At 42.5% G+C, this 25,364-nt stretch overlaps 1 protein-coding gene and 1 long non-coding RNA gene across 26 annotated transcripts in view; both read right to left on the reverse strand.

Annotated features, from left to right (window-relative positions):
- The window catches only part of PPP2R2B (protein phosphatase 2 regulatory subunit Bbeta), a 705,283-nt gene that overhangs the window by 142,982 nt on the left and 536,937 nt on the right, over nt 1–25,364 (reverse strand). The window contains exon 2 of one of the 25 annotated variants that reach the window (XM_055557542.1): nt 9,512–9,745. The exons of the other annotated variants lie outside the window; for them this stretch is intronic. Within the exon in view, the coding sequence (XP_055413517.1) occupies nt 9,512–9,626 (115 nt within the window). The 5' untranslated portion in view covers nt 9,627–9,745. The remainder of the gene's footprint in view (nt 1–9,511; nt 9,746–25,364) is intronic. 25 annotated transcript variants of the gene reach the window in all.
- On the reverse strand, nt 19,967–22,676 carry LOC129635034 (uncharacterized). Its single transcript, XR_008706086.1, has 2 exons — nt 22,525–22,676; nt 19,967–20,718 (listed from the first exon to the last, which is right to left on the reverse strand). It is a non-coding gene; the product is annotated as an uncharacterized LOC129635034 (long non-coding RNA).

Consider the following 25,364-nt stretch of genomic DNA (forward strand, 5'->3'; position numbering starts at 1 on the left):
TAACTCTCCAGGCTCCCCAAGCAAAATGGTCTTTGTTGACCAACTGTCATGCTATTTCATTTTCCTGAGATGTCCTTTCCATCATGTGCACCTGCTGACTTCTTAGTCTCCTAGACTGTACACCCCTTGAGGGCAGGATCTTACTCACTACTTTAGTCTGCAGCCCTTGCCTAGGGACTGGCATTTATAAGTTTTGCACAGAATGCTAATTGAGAGCCTGAAGGAAAATTGAATACATGAAACCTTCAAGGCCAGTTCAAATGCCACCTACCCCCTAAAACATTTCATGATATCCTTGGATTGGGAAAACACCCCTTCCTCCTCACACTCCCTGCAACTCTTTATATTTTTCACATGCTACCTGCGATATTCTCATGTCTCCTTGCTCAATTCTCCTTACTGAAATGAGTTAATTAAAGGCAGGCTTCCTATTACACTCATCTTTGACTCTACCAATAAATTTCACCTAGAAAAATCACCCTCTTTCCCCATCCTTTCAAGATCCAGTTGAAATTAGTCTCTTTAGAAGCTAAAGAAGGATAGTTTCCATTTAAAACTTGACTGACCTAGATTGCACCTTCTTATGCAGTGTGATTCATTTTCTATCCTGTGTGTGTATATATGGTCTCTTTAACTAGATTATAAGTTCCCTGAAGACAGGATTATGTTTCTTAACAGAGAGCATTTTTATCAATATTATCAATATCTAAGATCTCATTCCGTGCATAGCAAACATGACATAAATGGTCCACGCTTGGAGATTTAGGATTCTTGTAGGAACAATTGGTTATTGGCCCATGTAATGCATATTAATTTAAAAGTTACGTGTTCCATTTTCATCTACAGCTTATTTTTTTTTTAATGTTTCATTACCATAGACACACAGCCTGAGACATCCCTAAAATAAAATCAGTACTCGAGAAGTCAAGTACCAAGGCCATTGTCAGGAGCAATCCCTCCAAGCATAGCAGATGGGAGAGGAACGGGAATAGGATCATATTGCCACATCTCTAACGATTCTGCTTTTGGGAATATGTCAAGTACTGATTCCAACAACCAAAGTTATTGCCTTTGGAGGTATGGAAAAGCCTAGGGCATGAAAAAGTCAATGACTATTAACTGCACTAGCAAAATTCCTTTCTAGCACACACCTTAGCAAGTTTGTTGGCCTTGATTTTGAGGCATTGATTATTTCCGCTAAAGTCCATAGGAAGACATTAAATGTCAATACTTTATCAGGCAATAGAAGGAATAAGACCATTAAACACTAAAGGGGCAGACTCAGCACTGGCCACAATCTCAAATATACCTACTGCCGGAGTCTTCAGTGGAAATTAAATCAAAGTAAAATGTACCAGCAGCCACTTTGAGGAAGCCTTGGGATAAATGCCTTTTGCTAATTTATTACTAAAGAAATGCTTTCCCCACCTCTCACACCTCACCTTCAATCATGTCCCTGACCTTCCAGCCTCAATACACTCTGACCCCACCAGTTTGCTTTCAGAATCTCATAAATGCCATGTTCTTTCCCACTTCAGGGGTCTATAAACATGTTGCTCTCTTTTTTCCCTAAACTACTGTCCCTCCCTCTTTTCCTTGAATAACAGCTAATCATTTAAAAAATTTCAGCTTAGACACCACTTCCTGAGGGAGGCCTTTTCAGACAGCCTACATTCATTCTACAGCCTGAAGTCACCTCGACACTGCCCTTTGTAGGACCCTATTCCTTCCCTTTAAAGCATCTTTCAGAATTCATCATTATATATCTGGGTGTTTATTGTTAATGGCCTTCTCCTCTAAAAGACTATAAAACTCACCAGGGCAGGGGTCGTAGCCAATTCTTTTCACTTTGGTACTCCTTGGCCACAGTCCAACATTTGACATGTGGTGGACACACAGTAACTGTTCATTTAAAGTATAATTTTCTAGAGTATATGTTAATAGTTATTGCCTGATCACTCGGGTTCATATCCTTTTTCTGATACTGTTCTCTCTCTCTCTCTCTCACACACACACACTTTTGGTTTTAGTTGAACTGGGTGTAGCAGGCCTGTATGATTATGAAAATGGAAAAACCAGTTCAATCTGCCTCATTCTTCTTAAAACCAATGTCTGCCTCATCCTTCTCATTCCCCTTAGCAGACCACATACATGAAAACACATGCACTGTAAAATGTACACACACCCTTCTGAGTTTCAAATTCTGGCCCTTGTCTAAACCAGTCTCCACCCTTTCCAGTTTCTGGAAGAAAGGCAACGGAGCGCCAGAGACTGGGCGGGAAGATGCTTATAGGCCAAGGAATCTGGCCCAGTGAGCTACTTCAGTCAGACATGCAGTATGAATTGGACTGCTCAGCTGCTGAGAAGGAATTTCTGGATTAGACAGTTCATTAGCAGCTGAGCCAGCTTCTAGCCTTTGCTCTGCACACCTGCAGTTAGCGTGAGTGACAGGTGCCAGCGAGTCACCTAGAACAGCAGCTGAAGTTGTGGCTCTCTAGAGGTGCCAACAACCGCACCATTAGGCTCAGCATCCCCAGAGTTTACATGACTGAAAATGGGATTTGGAATCAACTGAAAACTCTTTGCTGGGTACCTTCTATATGCCTTATCTAGGGCGTTGTTTGGAGAAATAATTCTAGAATGTGGTCAATTGCAGTCTTGCAATGCCAGTTTACATTCTAGCTTCACTACTCACTAGCTGGTTAATTTTGAGTATATTTCTTAACCTTTCTCCCCATCACCTCATCTGTAAAATGGAAATTATATTATACTGAGGATTCAGTTCAGTTCAGTTGCTCAGTCATGTCCGACTCTTTGCGACCCCATGAATCGCAGCACGCCAGGCCTCCCTGTCCATCACCAACTCCCGGAGTTCACTCAGACTCACGTCCATCGAGTCAGGGATGCCATCTAGCCATCTCATCGTCCATCATCCCCTTCTCCTCCTGCCCCTAAACCCTCCCAGCATCCGAGTCTTTTCCAGTGAGTCAACTCTTCGCATGAGGCGGCCAAAGTACTGGAGTTTCAGCTTTAGCATCATTCCTTCCAAAGAAATCCCAGGGCTGATCTCCTTCAGAATGGACTGGTTGGATCTCCTTGAAGTCCAAGGGACTCTCAAGAGTCTTCACCAACACCACAGTTCAAAAGCATCAATTCTTCAGCCCTCAGCTTTCTTCACAGTCCAACTCTCACATCCATACATGACTACTGGAAAAACCAGAGCCTTGACTCAACGGACCTTTGTTGGCAAAGTAATGTCTCTGCTTTTGAATATGCTATCTAGGTTGGTCATAACTTTTCTTCCAAAGAGTAAGTGTCTTTTAACTTCATGGCTGCAGTCACCATCTGCAGTGATTTTTGAGCCCCCCAAAATAAAGTCTGACACTGTTTCCATTGTTTCCCCATCTATTTCCCATGAAGTGATGGGACCAGATGCCATGATCTTAGTTTTCTGAATGTTGAGTTTTAAGCCAACTTTTTCACTCTCCTCTTTCACTTTCATCAAGAGGCTCTTTAGCTCCTCTTCACTTTCTGCCATAAGGGTGGTGTGATCTGCATATCTGAGGTTACTGATATTTCTCCCGGCAATCTTGATTCCAGCTTGTGCTTCTTCCAGCCCAGCGTTTCTCATGATGTACTCTGCATAGAAGTTAAATAAGCAGGGTGACAATACACAGCCTTGACGTACTCCTTTTCCTATTTGGAACCAGTGTGTTGTTCCATGTCCAGTTCTAACTGTTGCTTCCTGACCTGCATACAGGTTTCTCAAGAGGCAGGTCAGGTGGTCTGGCATTCCCATCTCTTTCAGAATTTTCCACAGTTTATTGTGATGCACACAGTCAAAGGCTTTGGCATAGTCAATAAATAATACTGAGGATTAAATGAGTATATTTATGCAAATTTAGAATGGGTGACTGACATACATAAACACTAAATAAGGGTTAGAATAAGACTTTACCTAAAAGTATTTAACACAATGAATGGATAACAGCCTCACTTTAAATGTCCGGGAGGTACCATTCAGGTTTGCCACTTATAGCTTTGTGTGTTCATTTGCTCAGTTGTGTCTGACTCTTTGTGACCCCATGGGCAGACAGTAGTCTGCCAGCCTCCACTGTCCATGGGACTTTCTAGGCAAGACTTTGGACAAGTTATTTGAATCCTCTGATCCTCATTTTCCTTATCTTGAAACCAAGAATAATATTGGCACTACTCTTGAGGTGAGTTATGAGGATTCAATGAGATAAGAAAGGTAAGGACCTTAGTAGATGATGCCTAGCACAATGTATTAATAGATGCTCAGTAAATAGGAGCATTTGTTGTGATTTATCCAAATGGCCCTCCCTTGAATCCCAGGGGAGGCAGAGCAAGGCCCCACAGTTGCACATCAAAGGACAGATGACACCAGCCACACTGGCTGCCCGAGTAGAGTTGCTTTATTTGGCACTGCAAGGTTAACCCACACAGTTTTCCAATTTTTTGAGTGAGTTATCAATATTTCAAAATTGTGAGTTTCATATCTAAAACTGCAGACTTTCCGTTTCAATAGGAAAATAAAAAGATTGGCACCATTAGGCTGGCATCTCTACACTCTTGGCTTGACCTGGGAAGTGCCTGCCCCCTTTAGAAGGGCACAAAGCTTTGAATTTGCCTTATCTCCCACCCCTCCCTAGTGTACCCCTAACCTCGAGGCCAAACGTCAGCTCCCACTTACGCTCCTGAGGTTTTCCCCGGTTGTTGTTTTTGTTTAGTCGCTAAGTCGTGTCTCTTTTTGTGACCCCCATGGATGGACTGTAGTCCACCAGGCTCCTCTGTCCATGGGACTTTGCAGGCAGGAACACTGGAGTGGGTTGCTATTTCCTTTTCCAGGAATCTTCCCAACCTAGGGATTGAACCCACATCACCTGCACTGGCAGGTGGATTCCTCACCACTGCGCCACTTGGGAAGCCCCTGCTTTCACTTTTGATGTGACTTGGCCTCTGTAGGCAACTCTTCAGCAGCTGTTGGCCTTGACTGTTCACTATCATCCTCTACAACTGAATACCCCCACAAGACTGCACCTAAGGCAGAAACCTCTCTATCCACACAGCCTCAGGCCATTTGTCTGCACTGGCAGATACAAGTGTGTTAATTCCACAACTAAAGACTGACCTCTTCACTGAGCCAATAAGCACATCCTTGGATGAAGCCACCCAGAAGCTGACCTCATAAATTCACAACATACTCATGCTGAATCTTTTCTAGTTCCATTTCAACTGAGGGTGGAGGACATGGGACAAAAGACAGGGGTATCATATAACACTGCTTAAGAACATAATTTTCTAAGTTATATCCTATGGGCTAGCAGTGCTATAAGATTCTGCTCCTTGGGTGAAAAAAAATCAAACCCTTTTGGGAAACAGCTCAGACATTAACTGCTATCTCAGGGACTCATCTGGGGAAATTAGACTCAGAAATCCTGTAAGAAAGAAGTTCATCCAAGATGTGAGAGTTGGACTGTAAAGAAGGCTGAGCACCAAAGAACTGATGCTTTTGAACTGTGGTGCTGGAGAAGACTCTTGAGAGTCTCTTGGACTTCAAAGATCAAACCAGTCAATCCTAAAGGAAATCAGTCCTGAATATTCATTGGAAGGATTGATGCTGAAGCTCCAATACTTTGGCCACCTGATGCAAAGAGCTGACTCATTGGAAAAGACCCTGATGCTGGGAAAGATTGAAGGCAGGAGGAGAAGGGGATGATAGAGAATGAGATAGTTGGATGGTATCACCAACTCGATGGATATGAGTTTGAGCAAGCTCCGGGAGATGGTGAAGAACAGGGAAGCCTGGCATGCTGCAGTCCATGGGGTCGCAAAGAGCCGAACACAACTGAGTGACTGAACAACAACAATAGATATTTCCTACATCCCAGGCACCATTCATGGAGAAGGCAATGGCACCCCACTCCAGTACTCTTGCCTGGAAAATCCCATGGATGGAGGAGCCTGGTAGGCTGCAGTCCATGGGGTCGCTAAGAGTCGGACACGACTGAGTGACTTCACTTTCACTTTTCACTTTCCTGCATTGGAGAAGGAAATGGCAACCCACTCCAGTGTTCTTGCCTGGAGAATCCCAGGGACGGGGGAGCCTGGTGGCTGCCGTCTATGGGGTCGCACAGAGTTGGACATGACTGAAGCGACAGCAGCAGGCACCATTCTAGATGTTCGGGACTCAGCATTGATAAACAAGAATCTTGAACTCAGGTAATTTATTCTTGTGTAGAATAAAGGAAGATGCTTTACTCTGTTTCCCAATTTATCTGATTAAATGATGCTTTTGCGAACTACTGCTTTATGCATTATGCAAAGTCCTTTGTAGGACCTATCTTCAGAAGCCTGTCATGATTAGGGAATGGTGGAGATTTTTATTCATATTAGAGCGTTATTAATAAATACAACCACTCCAGACACCTACTAAGTCATAGAAAAAGACAATTTATCTCTTGAAGAGTCAGTGACCTCACTATGGCAGTCTTATTTGGGAAGAACCACTGCCTCACCTGGGACCTCAGATTTGTCCAAGGTTTTTTTATTTTTTAGAATATCATCAAAGGGTTAACCTGACTTTCACCACCGAAGTGGAGTGTTTTCTCTGCATCCAATATGACCCAGTTGGAAATGTATTTGTTTTTCACTGTTTAATCTTCTGCATCACCCAGCATTGATTAGATTTAATTAATTTACGTTTCTAATGAATTTAGAGCTTCACAGTGTTGTAGTAGGAAAATTCTCAGACAGCATCTGGCCACCAAATGGATTGATTACCTTGTCGGCAAAAGTCTTTCCAACATCTGGGACCTGATTTTGTGAAACATCCGGAAGCTCTTTCAGAGGTAAGAAAGGCCCACGGTGGTGGGGAGAGAGAGGGTGCTGGAAATCGGCAGGGTTCACTCTGCTTTGTAAGTCTGCGCCTGGCACTCCACCAACATGAAATCACATTTTGCTGTTCATTGGCACAGATTCAATGGCACCAAACAGACTGATCCGAATCTGTTTTTTGTTCAACGTAATCAGAATCCACCAGGCTTGAACCCAGGCTGCCACCCCACGAACCTCTTTGGCACTTCCTTCTGTGTGGAAGCTCCCACTGATCATTACGATGAAACATTTATAGACAACATTTATAGAGAAGCACTTTGCTCTCATTCATTCAACAAACAGTATCGGGGGCCCACTGTGTACCTGGCACAGGGCCATGTGTGCCCTTTCATTAGCTGCTCTTGGCAGCCGCCCTTATGAGGTAGGCAAGTACTGCTTTTCTCACATATATAGCCAAATACTACACAAAAATTATAATTATTAACATCAATATGATCACTGTTAATAAAGTATATAAACACACACACACACACACACACACACACACACACACACACACACACACCAGACTCTATGTGAAGCCTCACTTAACCCTCACCTTGAGGTGGGTGTCACTGTGATCATCCCCATTTTACAGATGGGAGTACTGAGGCACTGAGATCTTTAGTGACTTACCCAGAAGGATTCAGCTAGCCTTTGGCAGAGCCTCCTATCACAGGCAGTCTACATGGAGAGTCTTTACTCTTAACCACTTTGATTTGCTACCTCTGGATAATATCATAAAAGACCTTCTCTGTGTCAGGTACTCTCCCAGAGATCTGCTGCATTAGATTCTATATTCACCACTCACAGCTCATACAAGGAAGCTGAAGCCCAGAGGCATTTGCTTATCAAGGTCACAAGGAAAATTTGTAACAGGGCTAGGACTTCACTCAGGTCTGCAGGGCTAACAAAGGCCTCTTCTGTTTACTGAGTTACCTGCTGATAAATGAGAGAGAACAGCTCATGTGAACTCAGTCGCTCCTCTCAAAGCTGCACCAGGAAGCATGTTGGACAAGTTAGGAAAGAGGGGTGGCCTGGAGGCTTTGCACAGCCCAAACCAACCCAGAAAAGAGGAGGTAAAGAATGTACAGACAACAAGAAAAGAGCTTCATCTAAAAGAGGGAGGTGAAAGATGGAAATCTCTTTGCCTAACTGGTTTGTCGGGTTCAAGATCAAACAGAAATGACTGAAACTAGGTGGGCTATTTACAGTAAAAATGACAGTGAAAACGCCAGCCACACTGAACATCTGATATTTCCTGAACCATGGATGCAGACTGTTGCACAACCAGGTTGCCACATTCATATCCCGATGTTTAAAAAAAAAAAAAAAAAAAAACTAGCTTGACATGGCTCCTCTGTTATAATGTTTGCTAAGTCTGGTTATTTCTTGAATTTGAAAACTTTCTCATTTCTTTCCATGCTTCTCTTGCTCAGGCCTCTACATCAACAAGGCCACACCATCTGTCTTCTTTGGGCCTTTGTACATGCTCCCTTTCTGCTTGGACTATTTCCATCTCAATCTTTTCCTTGGTCTGGCCAACCCCTCTTCAGTCCTCAGACCTCAGGTTGGACATCTCTCCTTCCAGGAAGCCTTCCTTGACTTTCCTGTTCTGGCTTAGGTGCCCATTTTAAGAGCAGCTCTGTTTCCCATTTCAGCACTTAACCATAATGTAAGGTAACTGCCTATTTGTCAGTCTCCTCTTCGAGGGAGTGTATGTTGGTTACCACTGCATCTTCAGTGTACGGGCTGTCACACATCAGGTGCTCAATACAAATGTAACTCTATGGATGGACAGAGGGAATCTGAGTCTTGTGACATTGTCTTAGCTGGTCTCCTGCTTTGAAATCTCTCACCTCCATACTTCACGCTCCATCCTAGAAGTCATGAAATGTCCATGTAAACTTTCATCACGGCATTTGCCTTTTTATCACTTCCCTTTGTACAACTCAGAATAGTGATAATCTTGGGTGATGCAGAGGATTTAAGTAGGAGGGGACATGTAGTCCTAAAAATATCCTATACTTTGATCTGGGGAATGATGACTTGCATATATACATATGTAAGAAGTCATCAAGATGAGCATGAGAAGATAATACACTTACTCAAACTGATACATCAATATAAACAAAAAGGTGCTTTGAAAGCTCACCATGTATGGACAGGATAAAATCTGGACCTACTGACCCCAGAGTTCAGGGTTCTTCACTAACTGGCCCACCTGTCAACTTACTTGTTCAAACTCACTGTTCTAAATCACATGCCCTGGTCTTCTCCCAGGTCCTCGGAACTCTTCTCACGCATTCCCACCTCCATGCTTATCACACCATCTTACCCTCATGTTCAGTTCTCTTTCTTTCTCTTTTACCTTCTGGAAGATCCTCCCACCCTGGAAAGACCAGGAAGAATCCATCCTCTACAATGTCACTAACCTCTCTTTTCCCTGAACCCTTAACTGTTTTGTCTGGTTCGTTCATTCATGCCAACACTTCCTAAAAACTGTAAGCTCACTGAAGGCAGAAACTTATTTTCAAGTTGTATATTTAATATGATGCCTGGCACAATGATAGATTCTAAATATATGTTTGTTATAAACACAGTGAGGGCTTACCTGTGTAAGTCCCTTGGCAGCTCTGGGTTTGTACAGAGATGAAAAAGACAGGCTGTTTATGTCCTTCAGGATGAAAACCTAGTACTGCTCTCAAAACCATGGATTTAGTGTTCATATGGGGTTCCAGATCCACGTTTTGTGACTCACTGGTTCTGTGAGGCAGTGTGAACAACTTTCATCACCAAAACTCAGTTTTTTTCATCTGTAAAATGGGGACTTTCTCACAGGGCTGTCCTGAGAATTATATAGGAACATAATTACTTATTTTATTAGTGACTATCTATTGAATTAGCCATTTTGCTAAATGAAACACAATTATCCAAATAAATGTCAATGCTCTTAATATTATTACGAAAAGGATTCAGCACAGTAACTGACTCACAGGAATCATTTAACACCTGGTAGATATTATTATCAGAGCTATTAAAAACAGATGAGAAGGTTCAGTGGAAAAAACCTATGAGCTGGTAAAAAGAACGCAAGAAGAGTTGGCTCACTGTGAGATATATACATGTACCCATAAACACAGAAAGAATTTAATCCATGAGAAATTCCTTAGGGAAATTCCATCACACCCCATCAGCACAGTCCCCAAAGCAAGAGCTGGCCTCTGATCTTTACATATTTAATGTCTTTGAAAAAAATTCTGAAACTATAACGATCTTGAAGTGGTATACAAAAGCAAGTGATTCTGGGAGTTCTATACAAAAGCACTCTGCTTTAGTGCTAGTTCACATGATTCTTTAATCACCATAATTCCTGGTGCTTCTCTGCAAACTTTTGACCTTAGGATGGCTCTTTGATTGTTCAACAGGATTTTGACAGCACAGAAAGGAGAACAGTGAGGAACAAGTTCTCACTGTGTTCCTACATACTCATTTAAAAGACAACATTTTAATAATTCTAATTCATATACACTTCTATTCATGCAATCAATAATTCATGGCAATTCCTCTGCAGCATTTTAGTGACAACAGAAAGGGCAGGATGTTTCCTCCCTTCTCTTTGCCTTCCTTTCTTCACTTAGTCATGCCCGGAGCCTGGAGAGTACAGAATCTCAAGAAAACAGTTTCCATGGTGATTCTTCCTTTGAGTACCCGACTGCATTTTGCTCTTTCTGGAGTGAATTAATGCTTTTTATTGCTTTCATGCTAAATATATTGAAGATTAGATTTGATTTCCTCTGCAGTGATACAGTTTTATCAGGAAAATGGAAAGTAAAAACACAGCATGAAGAAACTCTATCTTTCTGCCACGAGACTGTCAGAAAGAAAATAAACATTTCAGAGGAAGAAAGAGCCAGCCACAGGGAAATGGATGCAGGTGTCTGGAAGCGAGGATATGCATTCGTGTATCTAAATGTTAGGAAACCTGCCTTGGGAAGAAATAATCTTAATTCCTCCATATGTTGAAGGTGGCATAAGCTGACCATAAAACACAGAGTTATAAGAAATAACCTGATTGTTCATGTACCATGCTCTTCTCAGCACAGAAAATATCATATAGAACAAGGCTATCTTGAAACTCACAACACTATCCCTACTCCACGTTTTATTAAGGAGGATCTTGCTTTCTACTAAACCTAAATAGTCTTCCTTACTTTTAAATAGTCAAAGTACTTTCCTAACACTCCCATGGCACTCTGAATTTCCTGACACAGAACTGAACCCACAAATACCACCCATTTGTCCATCTTCTTCACCGGACCCTACAAGCGCAGGGCCTGTGTCTTTCCCATTCACAGTTTGAGCCCAGCATAGCACATAGAGGACCGAAGATTATAACAAGAAAATTATGATAGAGTAACCTGGACGCTCTGAGGTGTCCCTTGGGAAACGTCATGGGCCGATACGATGGATGGAGAGGGAAGCGTATGGAAGTAAAAAATTAAAAACAGCTTCTGTTTTTCATGGTCTCTACTGTCTGGAGTCTTGCTCTGTTCCTGTCTTGAAGCAGTCGAGGATTAAAGGGAAGAATTTGTTTGGGAGAAGAGGGGCCAAGAGTGGGACCATCCAGTGGAGTTTCCTTCTCCACTATGACATACCCACCTGCAGAGCCTAGCGTCAATCCTCATTAGGCACCACATAACCAGAAGAAAACTGGCTTTTAGTCAATTTCAGTCAAGGATTCAGTATGAAGCTTCTATGCCAAATCAGGTACTGTCCTGGGGCTGCTGAGGACAAAGAGTTGAGCACAAGAATTTTTGCCTCCAGGAAGCTGAGAGATCAAAAGGGCTTCTTGGATCCTACAGAAGGGGGTGTGGCTGAGTATGGTTAGGGTTAGGATTAGGGTACTGTCCTGACACCTCCCATTGCTGACAAAACCACCAGCAACTAACAGGTACTGAACAACGTGTTAGGCACTCTTTTAAGCAATATACATGCATGAACTCACTCGATCCTCACACGAGTCTATGCATTGGTGCTATTACTTTCATTTAACACAGAAATTGAGGCTTTGATGGGTGAAGTAACTTGCCTAACAGTCTAAAGCCAGGTAGTAGTGGGGCCAAGATTCAAACCTGTGCTGTCTGGTCCTTGGGCCAATATTTTAACAATGATGGAGGTTCAAACTTCAGGTTCACAATGTCTTACTGGCAAGAATTGCCCTACATAGGATGTCCCAGAGCCTCCTCTGCTGTGTAAATTGCCCCAAGTCCATGGTGTTCGTAAGTGCCCATAGGCCACTCTTAGGATACACAGAGAGCTGTATAAAAATCCCGACGGAGGCACTTACAAGTCCCTCTGACTGAGACACATAAAATGGCAGGACTGCCTCAGGTTGTATCAAGAGGTTTCTATAAGGGACTGACTGTCCAATGACTGAGTGTGTGTGAGCTTCGATACATAGAACAGAACAAGGAAGACAGACAACATCAACTCAGTGTTACCTAGTAGAGCTCAGAATTAGGAAAGGAGAAAAAAAAGGTTTAATTGCCAGCACTACTCATCCCATAGTATGATTCCTACAAATGAAATGTCTTAAAATTTTATTAATAACTTAAAACTTATTAAGCAGTGAAAACTGAATTGTATGTGTGTGTGTTTTCTCCTGGAAGAGAGAATGGTGCTCAGAAACTGTTCCTTGCACCCCCAAAATCACAGAGCCAACCCGTCTCTGTGGGTCTGCTCAACTCCAGATCCTGTCGGTTGACTTGGCTTTCCCGCCCTTGTCATCTGGACACAGTAATGCTCCAACATTTGGGTAAGACTATCCTTTAATCATTAGAAACAGCAGTCTGAATAGCCATGGGGAAGTCTGGCCAGGAAATGTAGACAGAGATATTCTCTGCATTTTCAGGAGCTACTGATGAGGCCTTCCAGGCGCTCAGTGGGAAGGGCGGGGGTGGGATTGGGTAGGGGTGTGGAGAGTTCCAGGCGCCTCCTAGGTGTGAGTTTGGAGAGAAAAACACAGATTAGATGTGTCTCCCTGCCAGAGCTACATGTGTGGCATGCCAGCTTGCTCCTTTTCCAATATCCTCTTTATTAGCGAACCCAACAATCATATTTTGCTAATCTTCTCATAAATAAAGTATTATCCATATCACAAAGTCATCCCTGATGGCAGACTGCACTTCAAATAAGCTAGAATGGATGAAGACAAAAATGGGGCATTTCAGATATATACAATGACCACAATTCTTGGCATTTCAAATGTCTGCCAAATCTGCAGTACTGCCGGGTCCCTGGTGTTCGGTGCATTCCCAGGAATACAGTCTATGGCTTGGACTTTTTAGAGTCTTGGGGTATCTGTTTAAGGGCTCTCTGTTTATAGTACTGAACTGAAAATTAAAATTATTTTTCCAAGACTTTAACTACACCATACTATATCTGTTGTTAGGTAATTAGTATTTTGTGTAGCAGAGAGAAGACTGTCTTGCATTTCTGTATATTTTTCGATCCATCTTCATTTTTCCTGGCCTTGTATACAATGTAACTGAGTAATTAAGAGGGAGGGTTCTGCAGTCCAAAGGCTCTGGGGTCCAAGGTCACTCTCATTCCCAATTTCCTCTTTTATAAAACAGTGAAGAAAATCTCTCTTTCATAGACTGATTGTGAGAAAGCAGTGAGATAATGCAAATAAAGGAACTAGCACCAGGCCTGGCATCTGATAAGTCTTTAATAAAGTGGAGAAAGATAGGGAAAGAACGTGACATGACTGACAGGAATTTGGGGGCAGAGAGGGTATGTTCATTGAATTTTTTTTCATCTCTCCTCTATGAGAAGTTTATCATCTCACAATGGGTTCAAACTCATTTCTCTTATCTCTATGATTGGCTCTTGCTTTTCGCTTTGACCCCAAAGTTAGAATCATAAATATCTCCCACTGACTTGATGATTTAAGACAAAGGCCAAGGACTCTTTCCTCATTTACTGTTTAAAAACAGCCTTTTGTGGAGCTTTTTGATGGACTGCAGGGATATTTATGACTCAGGCCTCCTGGCAAAGTCCCTGATGCTGACTCATTCGTTACCCTAGGAGGGAAGAAGGCAGCTGGAATCATCATTCATTATTCTGTTGCTTAGTTATGGGGAAAGGTCAGAGGTAAGCCACTCAACACTGGTCTAAGTATGAGAATCAGAAATGCAATCACACCTTCTTGACTGTAAGAGAAAAAAGAATTTCTAACAAACATACACTCAGAAAAATGTTTGCAGAGCCCTGCTTCATACAACCGCTACAGCACTGCTAAATGGTAATATTCTGTCTCATGCCTCAGGCTTTCAGCTCCAAGCTCACAGCAACTCCCATTCCTCTGCAGAGCAAGTGAAAACTAAGTGACAGGTGATGGAAACGGCAGGACCGACAGAAATAGAAAGGAGGAATCATTTGGAATTTCCACAGTGACAGTGGCCTCGAAATTAGGAAGAAAGGGCAAACTTGCAGAAATATAAGGAGAAATGGAAAAGGCTTCATAAATCAGTCAAGGTAAAATTTATGATTGCTACCATGAACAGTAACAGCATGAATAAGACTATCACTTTCACAGCAAAATCATCAACAAAGACGACATCAATAAAATTTATGGAATGTACAAAGTTAGGAATATGCAAACCAATGAAAGAGAAAATATTGATAGCTAACACTTCTTTGAGCGCTTAGTGTCAGGAAGGGGGCTACACAGTCTAAATCTTATTTTTTTTCTTTTTTATTTAATCCTCAAATGGTTCTATGAGGTTCTACACACATTTACAGCTGGGGAACTCGAGATTCAGGGCACAAGACCACACAGTTAGCTGAGAAGACAGATTCTAAAGCCAATTTTCTGCTCTCATTGCTTTCAGCATAAGAAGAGTTGTGTTGAAAACAGTGCTATCTACTGCCTATAAATTCTTGCCATACACACACTGCAAAAATATTTTGGAGCACTCAACATTACTCGTGGCTCTAGGTATAGGCTGGTACAAGAGAAAATCTGGACCCAATCTGGACTTTCAGGCCACTGTGAACTCTTGGCATCACTTCCTTTACAAATGTACATCCATGGGGGTGCAGTTTTGCAACTGAGACTCAAGTCAGCTATAAAACATTCAAGAAGGCAATGGAATCCCACTCCAGTACTCTTGCCTGGAAAATCCCATGGATGGAGGAGCCTGGTAGGCTGCAGTCCATGGGCTCGCTAAGAGTCGGACACGACTGAGTGACTTCACTTTCACTTCTCACTTTCATGCATTGGAGAAGGAAATGGCAAGCCACTCCAGTGTTCTTGCCTGGAGAATCCCAGGGAAGGGGGAGCCTGGTGGGCTGCCGTCTATGGGGTCACACAGAGTCGGACACGACTGAAGCGACTTAGCAGCAGCAGCACATTTGAAGCAAGTTGCAAGGGGCAGCTTAAAACTTATTGGATTTCCAAAGCACAGGGCTGGTTTATTAAAAAAAAAAAATAGCATTTATGGGATTTCTAAGGGTTACCCTAAGATCAATGTCAACAGAAATTTTTTTCACAAGATATGAAATTGGAGGAGGGGGGGACCTGTGTCTTGTTTCAATGCAGCAGATGCTCCCAAAAGAGGTACTCTTGCCCCACATTTTAAATAAGTAAGATTTCTATAGCCTATCCATCAATACTTGGTTTTCAGCAAAAAGCATATGACCTAATACATATGCTTACTAAAGCTTGAGACTAGAGAAGTAAGAGGACAGGATACTGAGTTTCAGAGTGAAGGCTGTTCCTTCCAGCTTGGGCTGGAGCTTTAGACCAAACCTCCCCAGGCAAGCCTGAGAAAGGCATTGAGTGGACACTGAGCATGAGAAGGGCATGGGTAGATATGGGACAGGAAAAGTAAACCACACACCCCCGCCCCACCCCTAGGCAAGCCTAGAGTTGGCATCGAGTTTGAGAAAGGCATGGGTAGATACAGGTCAGGGAAAGTAAAACACATACACACGTCACTTTTCTTACAGTAGTATAGGCCATGGTCACTCTCATGGACGGTTAAATTCTGCCAACCAGCAACCTACCTCAAGGTCTTTGCAACACAGTGGTTGGACAGTACCCGCCTTCTCTGTTGAATCTTGCTCTGAATCATGACAACAATAACGGTATTAATAGTGGTGGTGATGGTAGTCATAGCATAGTCATCCCAGTAGCAGGAATAACAACAACTAACCTTTATAACATGTATTTCCAGGCGTTGCTTGAAGTGTTTTATACATATTACCTCATAGCCTTGTTGTGAAGGTAAAATGAGTTAGGTCCTATTACACCCTTCTCACAGATGGACAAATGAATTCGGAGTCCTCTCTGTGACATCTCATTCAGTCCTCACGATCCCCTATGTGGGTACTTTATTATCACTTTACAGAAGAGGCGACTGAGGCACAGAATGGTTACTTGCTCACCGTTGCAGTTAATAGGTAACAGAGCCGGTTTGGTTTGTTGGATGTCAGAGCTCACGTTCTTAACCACCCACTACATCACTGGTAGCAGTATTCCCTCTGGAGATACTAGAGGCATATCCCCGGCCCTGATCCCTGCCCCCGCACCTTCTTCCTCTCACTCCACCTATCCTAGGGAGACCCAGAGGCAAAAGCCGGGAGAAAACCAATGCCTAGCTCAAAGGGCTGCTGTGACGACCGAAATCCTGCAATGTGCGGGAAGGGTTTGCATGGTGCCTCCTAAGAAAGACCTGATACTCCTTACACTGGAATTGGACCACAGCTCTCATCACTTCCCCATCCCTGTCAAAAGCCTTTCCTTCTCAGGCCCAGGAGGAGGCCGAGGATGAATTTCCTAGGAGAAGAAGAGGGCTAAGGGTTGATGTGTGAAAGATGAACCGAACCAGATGAGGGGAAAGGGAGAAAAAAATGGCTTTGGATCTCATTGCTAGCAACCCCCATCTTTTTTATTATTTGTATAAATCATTTGACTGTGAAGGCATCACAGGGCAAGCCTCTGAGTATGCCGATGATAATGAATTGGGTCCCACAATAAATAATGGGGGAAACCAGGCTGCCAAATGAAGCAAGGTTTAGATCATTTAAATCCTAGGCTATGAGTTGTCAAATCCAGTTTAATACTGATAAGTGCAGGATAATAACTCATAGCAAACATTGCCCCTACCCCAAAGCCCCTAACCACAGCCCTTATAACCCCTTCTCTCACCCCTTGCAAACAGAAAGAAAGCCCTGAGGGGATTTACAGAATAAAAAGGGATGGTATATACTGGCCAGAAATGAGCCCAAGTTATTACATAATAATCCCAGATGCGTCAGTTTGGGCTTAGTGCAAATACAGAGAGCTAATAGAATGCTTCAAGGTTCGATTAGCTGCCAAAGAGATTCTAAATCAGGGCAGGTTTTATATTATTAAATTGGATGGGAGAAAAGGAGTCTCATGGTTGGGTATACTGAAAAAAAAAAAGAAGAAGAAGACAGGATTAGGGAAATAAAACCAAGGGCATTGCTAGGCGGCTAAGGAGTGGCCTGAGGGTGGAGCCAAACTTTGACAGACACAAATGTCAAAGCAAGAGAATTTGATTGTCAGCATGGCCTATTCTCAGCAGCTGAGGCTGTCCTCATATCCACATTCAGGGATGTGATCTAGAGGGCACGAGAAGCTGGATCCTACCTGATAACCCAGGTGTTTCAGGAATTGAAACAGTCATTGCTTGATTGGTTGATAAATTATATAACTCATCTGACATATATTTATTGAACATCAAATATGATATATATGCCAGGCAAAAAAAATAGAGGCTATGGTGACCATCTAACAGTTGACCAAAATTTATACTATACCACATTCTTAGGATGCACAAGCTCCTTGAGTTCACTCAAAAATCTAATGATGCAGTTACTGTTATGGACTGAATGCCCAATTTCATATGCTAAAGTCCCAGGCCACAAGGAGATGGCATGTGGAGATGAGGCCTTTGGGAGTAATGAAGCCTGATGAGGTCATGAGGGTGAGGCCTGCATGATGGGGTTAGTGACCTAGAAAAACCAGAGAGCTTGCTTTCTCTCTTTCTCTCTGCTGTGTGGGGACACCATGAGAAGGTGGCTTTCTACTCTACAAGCCAGGAAGGGAGTCCTCGCAGGGGAAGTGAATCAGTGGGCACCTTGATCTTGGCCTTCTGGTCTGCTGAGCTGTGAGAAACACATCCCTGTTGTTAGAGCCACTCAGTCTATGGTATTCATTAAGGCAGCCTGAGCAGACTAATGCAGTTACCTTTGGCACAATCTTTTTCTAAACGAGTAAACTGAAGCTCAGCCAAGTTAAGTAACTTGCCCAAGATCATGTAGGGAAGAAAGATGCTAACATCCAAACTCCGTCTAAAGCCCACCTGCTTTCACACTTCTTCCAAATGAGCTCAACACCAACAGCCATTGTGAGAAGAAAGGACCTCTTTGTGTGCTTTCCCCTACCCGCTGGCATCATCCCCTTTCCCAGGTAGACACACAGATATATTTCATAAGTGGCAGAAGAATTAAAATGAATGAAAATGTTCTGGTGCCATGTGATAACTATTATCAATACCATCATGAGAGTATGAAATCAGGATTGCAGCTCTACAATCTCTCGCAGTTTTTGTCCCTGCTCCATCCCTACTCTCTGGGACATGTCTCTGGGTCAATGGCATCTCTAATTAGTTCTTTCCAAAACCAGTAACTTTTATTCTTTAGTGCAGTACTTCCCAAAAGAAGTAATGTGAGCCATATGTAATTTCAAATTTTTTAGAGCAACAAGAAATTTAAAACAGAAACAGGGAAAATTGATGTATTTTACTTAACCCACTTCATTAAATATTATACTTTCAACACATAATAAGCAAAAAAATTATTAGTGAGTTATTTTCCTTTTTACATTGTACGTCTTCAAAACCTGTTTCATATTTTACACTTATAGCTCCTTTCAATTTAGACTAGCCACATTTCATGTGCCCCACAGCTGGTAGGGCCACCATGCTGACAGTGAGCTCTAGCTGGATCTTGAATTTTCATTGACTTGTCCTGACTAGATTACAGGAACTGTGCTTTCTAGTGGCATTTTTTACAAGGCATCTATGACATGTCAAGAGTGTACTGAGCATTTTCCTATATATCACACCTAATTCTCCCAGTGGCTTGCCAAGAAAATATTGCTGGACTCACACTACAGGTAATGAAACTGAGGAAGGGGTTGAAGAGCCCACATTTGTGGGGAATATTTAATTTTACCTCTTTAACATCTAGCATATTGCCTTGCCTACAACATAATTTAACAATTACCTATGAAATGAATGGCAGGTTACTCAGCAAGCCTACAGAAGAGCTGGGATTTGAATCAGGAATGCCACATCCTGAAGCTTGTATTCTTTCATTAACACCATTTTAATTCTAGTGTGTCTGTCATAGCCCCCAGTGCAATGTTCAGGATTCCCCAGTGTTATTAAATATACAAATCTTTCATCCTAATCAAATAACTAATAGCAACTCTTTTCCCAGATGTCATATTTATTGATGTCTTCCTCTCTTTTGACTGCATTTGGTTCAACAAATAGTTGTCAGGTACCAACTCAGACCATGGGACTATGCTCAACCTGAGATCATGAACACATGATCCCTACTCTCAAGCTACAAGAGAGTTTAGTTGAGTGAAGTGCTGTTGAAATGGAGCAGAACTCTATGGTCCTTGTCCTCCCATGTCCTCTGCCCGCCTTCTGCCTGTGGAAAAACTTTAGCCAAAGAGCAAGTTTAATCAGAGAAGTGAGAACATGCAGAAACAAAGGAAAACTATCAAAGGAGACCCAATAATAATAGTTTAGTCAGTAAGCATAGCCAAGGACCTTTAGTTCCTTCTCACGGGCTATAGATAATATTCTGAGCCATATCCTGTGAGCTGTCTTATACAGATTGAAACTCCCACCAGGTGGAAGAAGTTAACGACATGATGACTAGACTGTAGCCATGACATAAGCTACCACAATTCCAAGAACTAGCCTCAAGTAATAGAAACCAAGTGACTCTAGAACTGAAGATTTATTCTACTTAAAACAATCAAGATGATGCTGGTCAGACCACAGATAACCAATTTCAGGATGACTGTCAAAGCTGACTGTACTCTTTCTGCATGTAGCCCCCTCCCTCTGTCTAAAAAAGCTCTTGCCCACTGATTGTCATTGGGGTGGGGGGGGTGGGGGTCGACCTCTGGACAGGCATCTCCCACCACCTCTAGTTGCCAGCATCCAAAATCAACCTTGTCTCTCTATTGGCTTTGAGCAGCAAGAAGCTGGATCTGGGGTCAGTAACACTATTAAAAACCTTTGATTCACAGATGAGCTAGAAGTGGCTATCAGTTCAGTTCAGTTCAGTCGATCAGTTGTGTCCAACTCTTTGTGACTCCATGGACTGCAGCACGCCAGGCTTCCTTGTCTATCACCAACTCCCAGAGTTTACTCAAACTTATGTCCACTGAGTCAGTGATACCATCCAACCATCTCATCCTCTGTGGTCCCCTTCTCCTCCTGCCTTCAATCTTTCCCAGCATCAGGGTCTTTTCAAATGACTCGGCTCTTCACACCAGGTGGCCAAAGTATTGGAGCTTCAGCTTCAACATCAGTCCTTCCAATGAACACCCAGGACTGATCTCCTTTAGAATGGACTGATTGGATCTCCTTGCAGTCCAAGGGACTCTCAAGAGTCTTCTCCACCACCACAGTTCAAAAGCATCAAATCTTCGGTGCTCAGCTTTCTTTATAGTCCAACTCTCACATCCATACATGACCACTGGAAAAACCAAAGCTTTGACTAGATTTTGTTGGTAAAGTAATGTCTCTGCTTTTTAATATGCTGTCTAGGTTGGTCATAACTTTTCTTCCGAGGAGCAAGCATCTTTTAATTTCATGGCTGCAGTCACCATCTGCAGTGATTTTGGAGACCAAAAAATAAAGTCTGTCACTGTTTCCATTGTTTACCCATCTATTTGCCATGAAGTGATGGGACCAGATGCCATGATCTTAGTTTTCTGAATGTTGAGTTTTAAGCCAACTCTTTCACTCTCCTCTTTCACTTTCATCAAGAGAGTCTTTAGTTCTTTACTTTCTGCTGTAAGTGTGGCTATAAACGTCATCATATAATCTCTACTATATAATTTAGCAGTAAATTATATACTACCTAGATTCCATATGGGGAACTCATGTGTTTCCAACAACAAGTTCTTCAAGGAGGCAATGCATACATCTGTGACTCCCCAAAGTATTTTGCAGAGTGCTAGGCAAGTGACAGGTGAACATCTCTTAATTAACTGGCCTCAGCTCTGTCCCTGCTTCTGTGTGTGCCAAGTAACTGAGAGCCAGATTCCTTACAGGCAAAGAGCAGCTTGATCAGATGTTGCTAAAGTTCTAATTATGGATCACATTTCTCAGAGAATACAGAGGTAGGAGGGCTCTCCATTCTGACTTACACTAGAAAGCTTAAAACTAATTCTGTTGAGGTTTAAGAATTAAATTAATTGGTAAATTAATTCAAATATTTATTAACTATTATACATTAGCTGTAACACTAGAACTATGAGCAAGACAGTCCCTGTCCTTGTGTTGGTGCCTGGTCAATGACACAGATATATGAGGAGGTAATTGTAATACAGTGTGCTAAGAATGAAGGTAAGTACAGAGTGCCCTAGTAGCACTTAGGGGGAGCATCTAACTTGAACTTGGTGGAACAGGGGAAGCTCCCTGGAGAAAGCATCCTAGGTCTAGTGGTAGAGGACAAATGAAGGTCAGTCTGACCAAAGGGCCAAGGATGGGGAAGGAAGTGTCCCTTCCTGCCAGGCAGAAGGAACATCTTGTAAGAAGATCCATAGAGCATGGCATGTTTGAGGGTCAGACAAGACTTTAATATGATAGGAGCATGACATGCCAGGGCTGGGCAAAAGAAAGAGCCATGTCCAGATGATCCTGGTGAAGTAAGCTTGAGATTTATGATGAAGGTCTTCATGGAAAATAGGAAGAGGCAACACGAAAGGTTTTAAGGGGAGAAGTGAGAACTGTTTTAAGAGCATTTTATTGTAGCCCTCGCTGTGTTTTATCACAGTGCTTCTCAAATTCTATGGTCACTGTTTTTCTATCTGCCTCTACCAGTATCCAGAGAGCCTTAAGACAGAGTTCCTACTTATTTCTCTCTGTGTCTCCAGGGAATAAATGCAGTATATGCTGGGTAGCTGAGGCTGAATACATATTTTCATGAGTAACATCTCTGGTACTCCTTGGTAGGTCTGAGGGACTCAGCCTGTTGAGGATGTATTATCAGAGGGGTTCTTAAATTAGATTCCTTGGACCTCTTGAAATTATATATAAAACTATGGGTGTAAATACATATAGTTTTTCAGGAATGAGGGATTATAATTTTCATCAGATACTCAAAGCTCTCTCTAGCTAGGGAAGACCTCTCAGAGGTGAAACATCAAAGGACAGTTAGCACAAAAGGTAGAAAAATGAACTGGTACATATACATTTCCAAGTGCAGATGGAGAGGTGGTAAAAGAGGACAGTTCTATAGTAGGAAGACAATGTTTGCAAGAAAAGGGAAAAGAACCTTGAAGAGGGATGTCTCCAGTGGTCCAGTGGTTAAGAATTCACCTTCCAACGCAGGAGACCTGGATTCCATCCCTGGTTGCAGAATTAAATCCCACCTGCGCAGGGCAACTGAGACCATGAGCTGCAATGAACGATGCCAAATGCTGCGACTAAGACCTGATGCAGCCAATAAAAAAATGAATATGTTAAAAAGGAACCTTGAAGAAATCGTATCAATTTCCCTCATGTCTTTTAAGTTGGCAATTCATAGCTACCTAGTCCCTAGAGGAAAATGGTTTGAGTATAGCTATAAGGAATTGTGAAAGCATTGCTGAAAGAAGTCATGGTAAACCTAGGGTCCTTAGAGTCACAGAACCCAAGGGGAAAAATGGTAATCACTTTATTATTATTACTGAAAGAAAAATATTGTGCAGGAGCCACTTCCTTCCCCTTTTCTTTCACAAATCTGCGTCAGCAAACTTAATATTTTTAAATGATAGAAATTACATACACACACAAACACATATAAACAGAAAAAAGTTCTGATATTCGTGAAACTAGTCATGATAATTCTGTCTTGATAGTGGAAAATTGATGATTTTTACTCATATTATCTGATTTAAAAAATAATGAACATGTTTAGCTTTACAAGCATTACATATTAGGATTGCAAAAATTACTGCTTTAAAAGACAGAAAACCACAGGAAAGCATGTAAGTGAAAGTTGGTCAGTCATGCCGTCCATGGAATTCTCCCGACCAGAATACTGGAGTGCGTAGCCTTTCTCTTCTCCAGGGGATCTTCCCAACCCAGGGATCAAACCCAGGTCTCCCACATTGCAGGTAGATTCTTTACCAGCTGAGCCACTAGGGAAGCCCAAGACTACTGGAGTGGGTAGCTTATCCCTTCTCCAGGGGATCTTCCTGACCCAGGAATCGAACCCAGGTCTGCCTCATCGTAGGCAGATTCTTCACCAGCTGAGCTACCAGGGAAGGCCATAGGACAGCATAGCACATCTCACATTATGTTTCATTGGCCATGAAGCTCATAATCACTAGAAGAATACATTAAAATGCAGATTCCCGGGCCTGGCTCCAGTTCTACTGAATCAGACTCTTTAGCAATAGGACTTGGGAATCTGCAATTTACAAAACTCCTCAGGTAAGTCCTATGCTCACCACAGGGGTTTTGAAAAGACCTGGTTAATGAAGAGGGACTCAGGAAGAAAGGTTCCAAACTAGCAGGTGGCCTTTCTTCTACATGTATTAATATGTGTGTCCCAGACACGAAGAGGGCATAGACAGAGAAGAGCATAATACTCCCTCTTAACGATCCTTTAGTGATTCAATGTTTTTTTTTTCACCTTTCAAAATACCTTCCATATACATTTTTTTAAAAATGTACTTATTAATATAATCTGAAGTTGGAGATGGTGGTGGCAGGGGAAGGGACCCCATGTAAATTATAAGCTGAGAGTCGCATATTATATCCACAGAAATCCCCTCATCTGGGGAGCGTGGGGTGAAACCAGGCATGATATCCCAGAAGATGGCCTGCTTTCTTTCAGATAGCCATGCATGTTTCACTCTCTCGCCTGTCTCGAGGCTGGCTTGGAGTCAGCAGCTGGCGGTCATATCAAGGCCAGGGACTGCCTCTCTCAGGTGGAGGTGAGGCACCCTCAGGGCTCTCAGGGTCCTGTTAGGTCAGGAAGGGCTGGGTAACCATCCATCAACCATTTCTAGAGCTGGCAAGGCTGCCTTCCCTGGAGAGTTGGCTTCCAATACTGAGAGACCACAATTTTAGGTCACCTAATTTTTGATTTATTCAGTCATGTCATATTTGATCCACCCTTGTATGTCATCCTAAATTCTTCTGAAACAGAATGGAGTAAAAATATTCTCCTTCCACAATCCTGCTTGCCAGATCGATAGCAACCTAGTTTCCAAATATAAACATGAGGACTGAATGCTCTTTCTGTTTCTAGGTAAGAAAGTAACTATATTTTTTGTGGTGGGGAAGACTTCCTCTGGGTTTGCACCTCACTGGTGATTCTTCACCAAGGTAACGGGATTGCCTTAATCGAGCCCATTAGACTATCTTCTTGTAATTATCTCAGGGGCCAATCTGTCTATGTAATGGGCTCTGGAGGCATCAAGCCTTCATGTTCTTACAAAGGAAAATGCTGTGCATGTGTCAGAAGAGAACTGTTTTCAGGAATTACTGGTTAACCATCTCAACAACAGCCAGAGGGGCAGGGCTGGGGGGAAGGTACTTTGCTGTGATACAGCAGGAAATTGCTAGATTTGGGACTTTATGGCCCCAAAGGGTATTCCTTTTTTTTCTTTCTTTCTTTTTTTTATTTTTTTTGAGAGTGTTTTAATAAATCTAAAGGATGCATGATGCCAGTGGCACAAGGGACTCCACACCATCTGTTGAGGTTGGGCAGGTTGCTGCCTGTCTGCTTACTATGAGAGGATACCAGGATCTTAAGGCTGGAGAGACTGCCATCATTGGATGGCTTTGGGAGTAATGAATGGCTCGCTTTGCTGCCTTGCTGGACTGGGCTTGCAGACTCTCCTGATCCCTCTACAAGGACCATGAATGCTCTGATGTCCTGGATATCTTCTCTAACTTTTCAGCCAGTGCTGCTTGAAGATACTCACACACTATGCAACAATATTCTAATTTCTTAATTTTGTTCTTTGAAATTTGAATATGTAGTATAAATAGGGTAGATCATAACGAAGAAAAAAATCAAGAAAAGCTATCCCAGGTAGTGCTAGTGGTTAAGAATCAACCTGCCAATGCAAGAGATGCAAGACACAGGTCCAACCCCTGGGTCAGGAAGATCCCCTGGAG

Source organism: Bubalus kerabau, chromosome 1 (assembly GCF_029407905.1).
Source record: "Bubalus kerabau isolate K-KA32 ecotype Philippines breed swamp buffalo chromosome 1, PCC_UOA_SB_1v2, whole genome shotgun sequence".
Taxonomy (NCBI): Eukaryota; Metazoa; Chordata; class Mammalia; order Artiodactyla; family Bovidae; genus Bubalus; species Bubalus kerabau.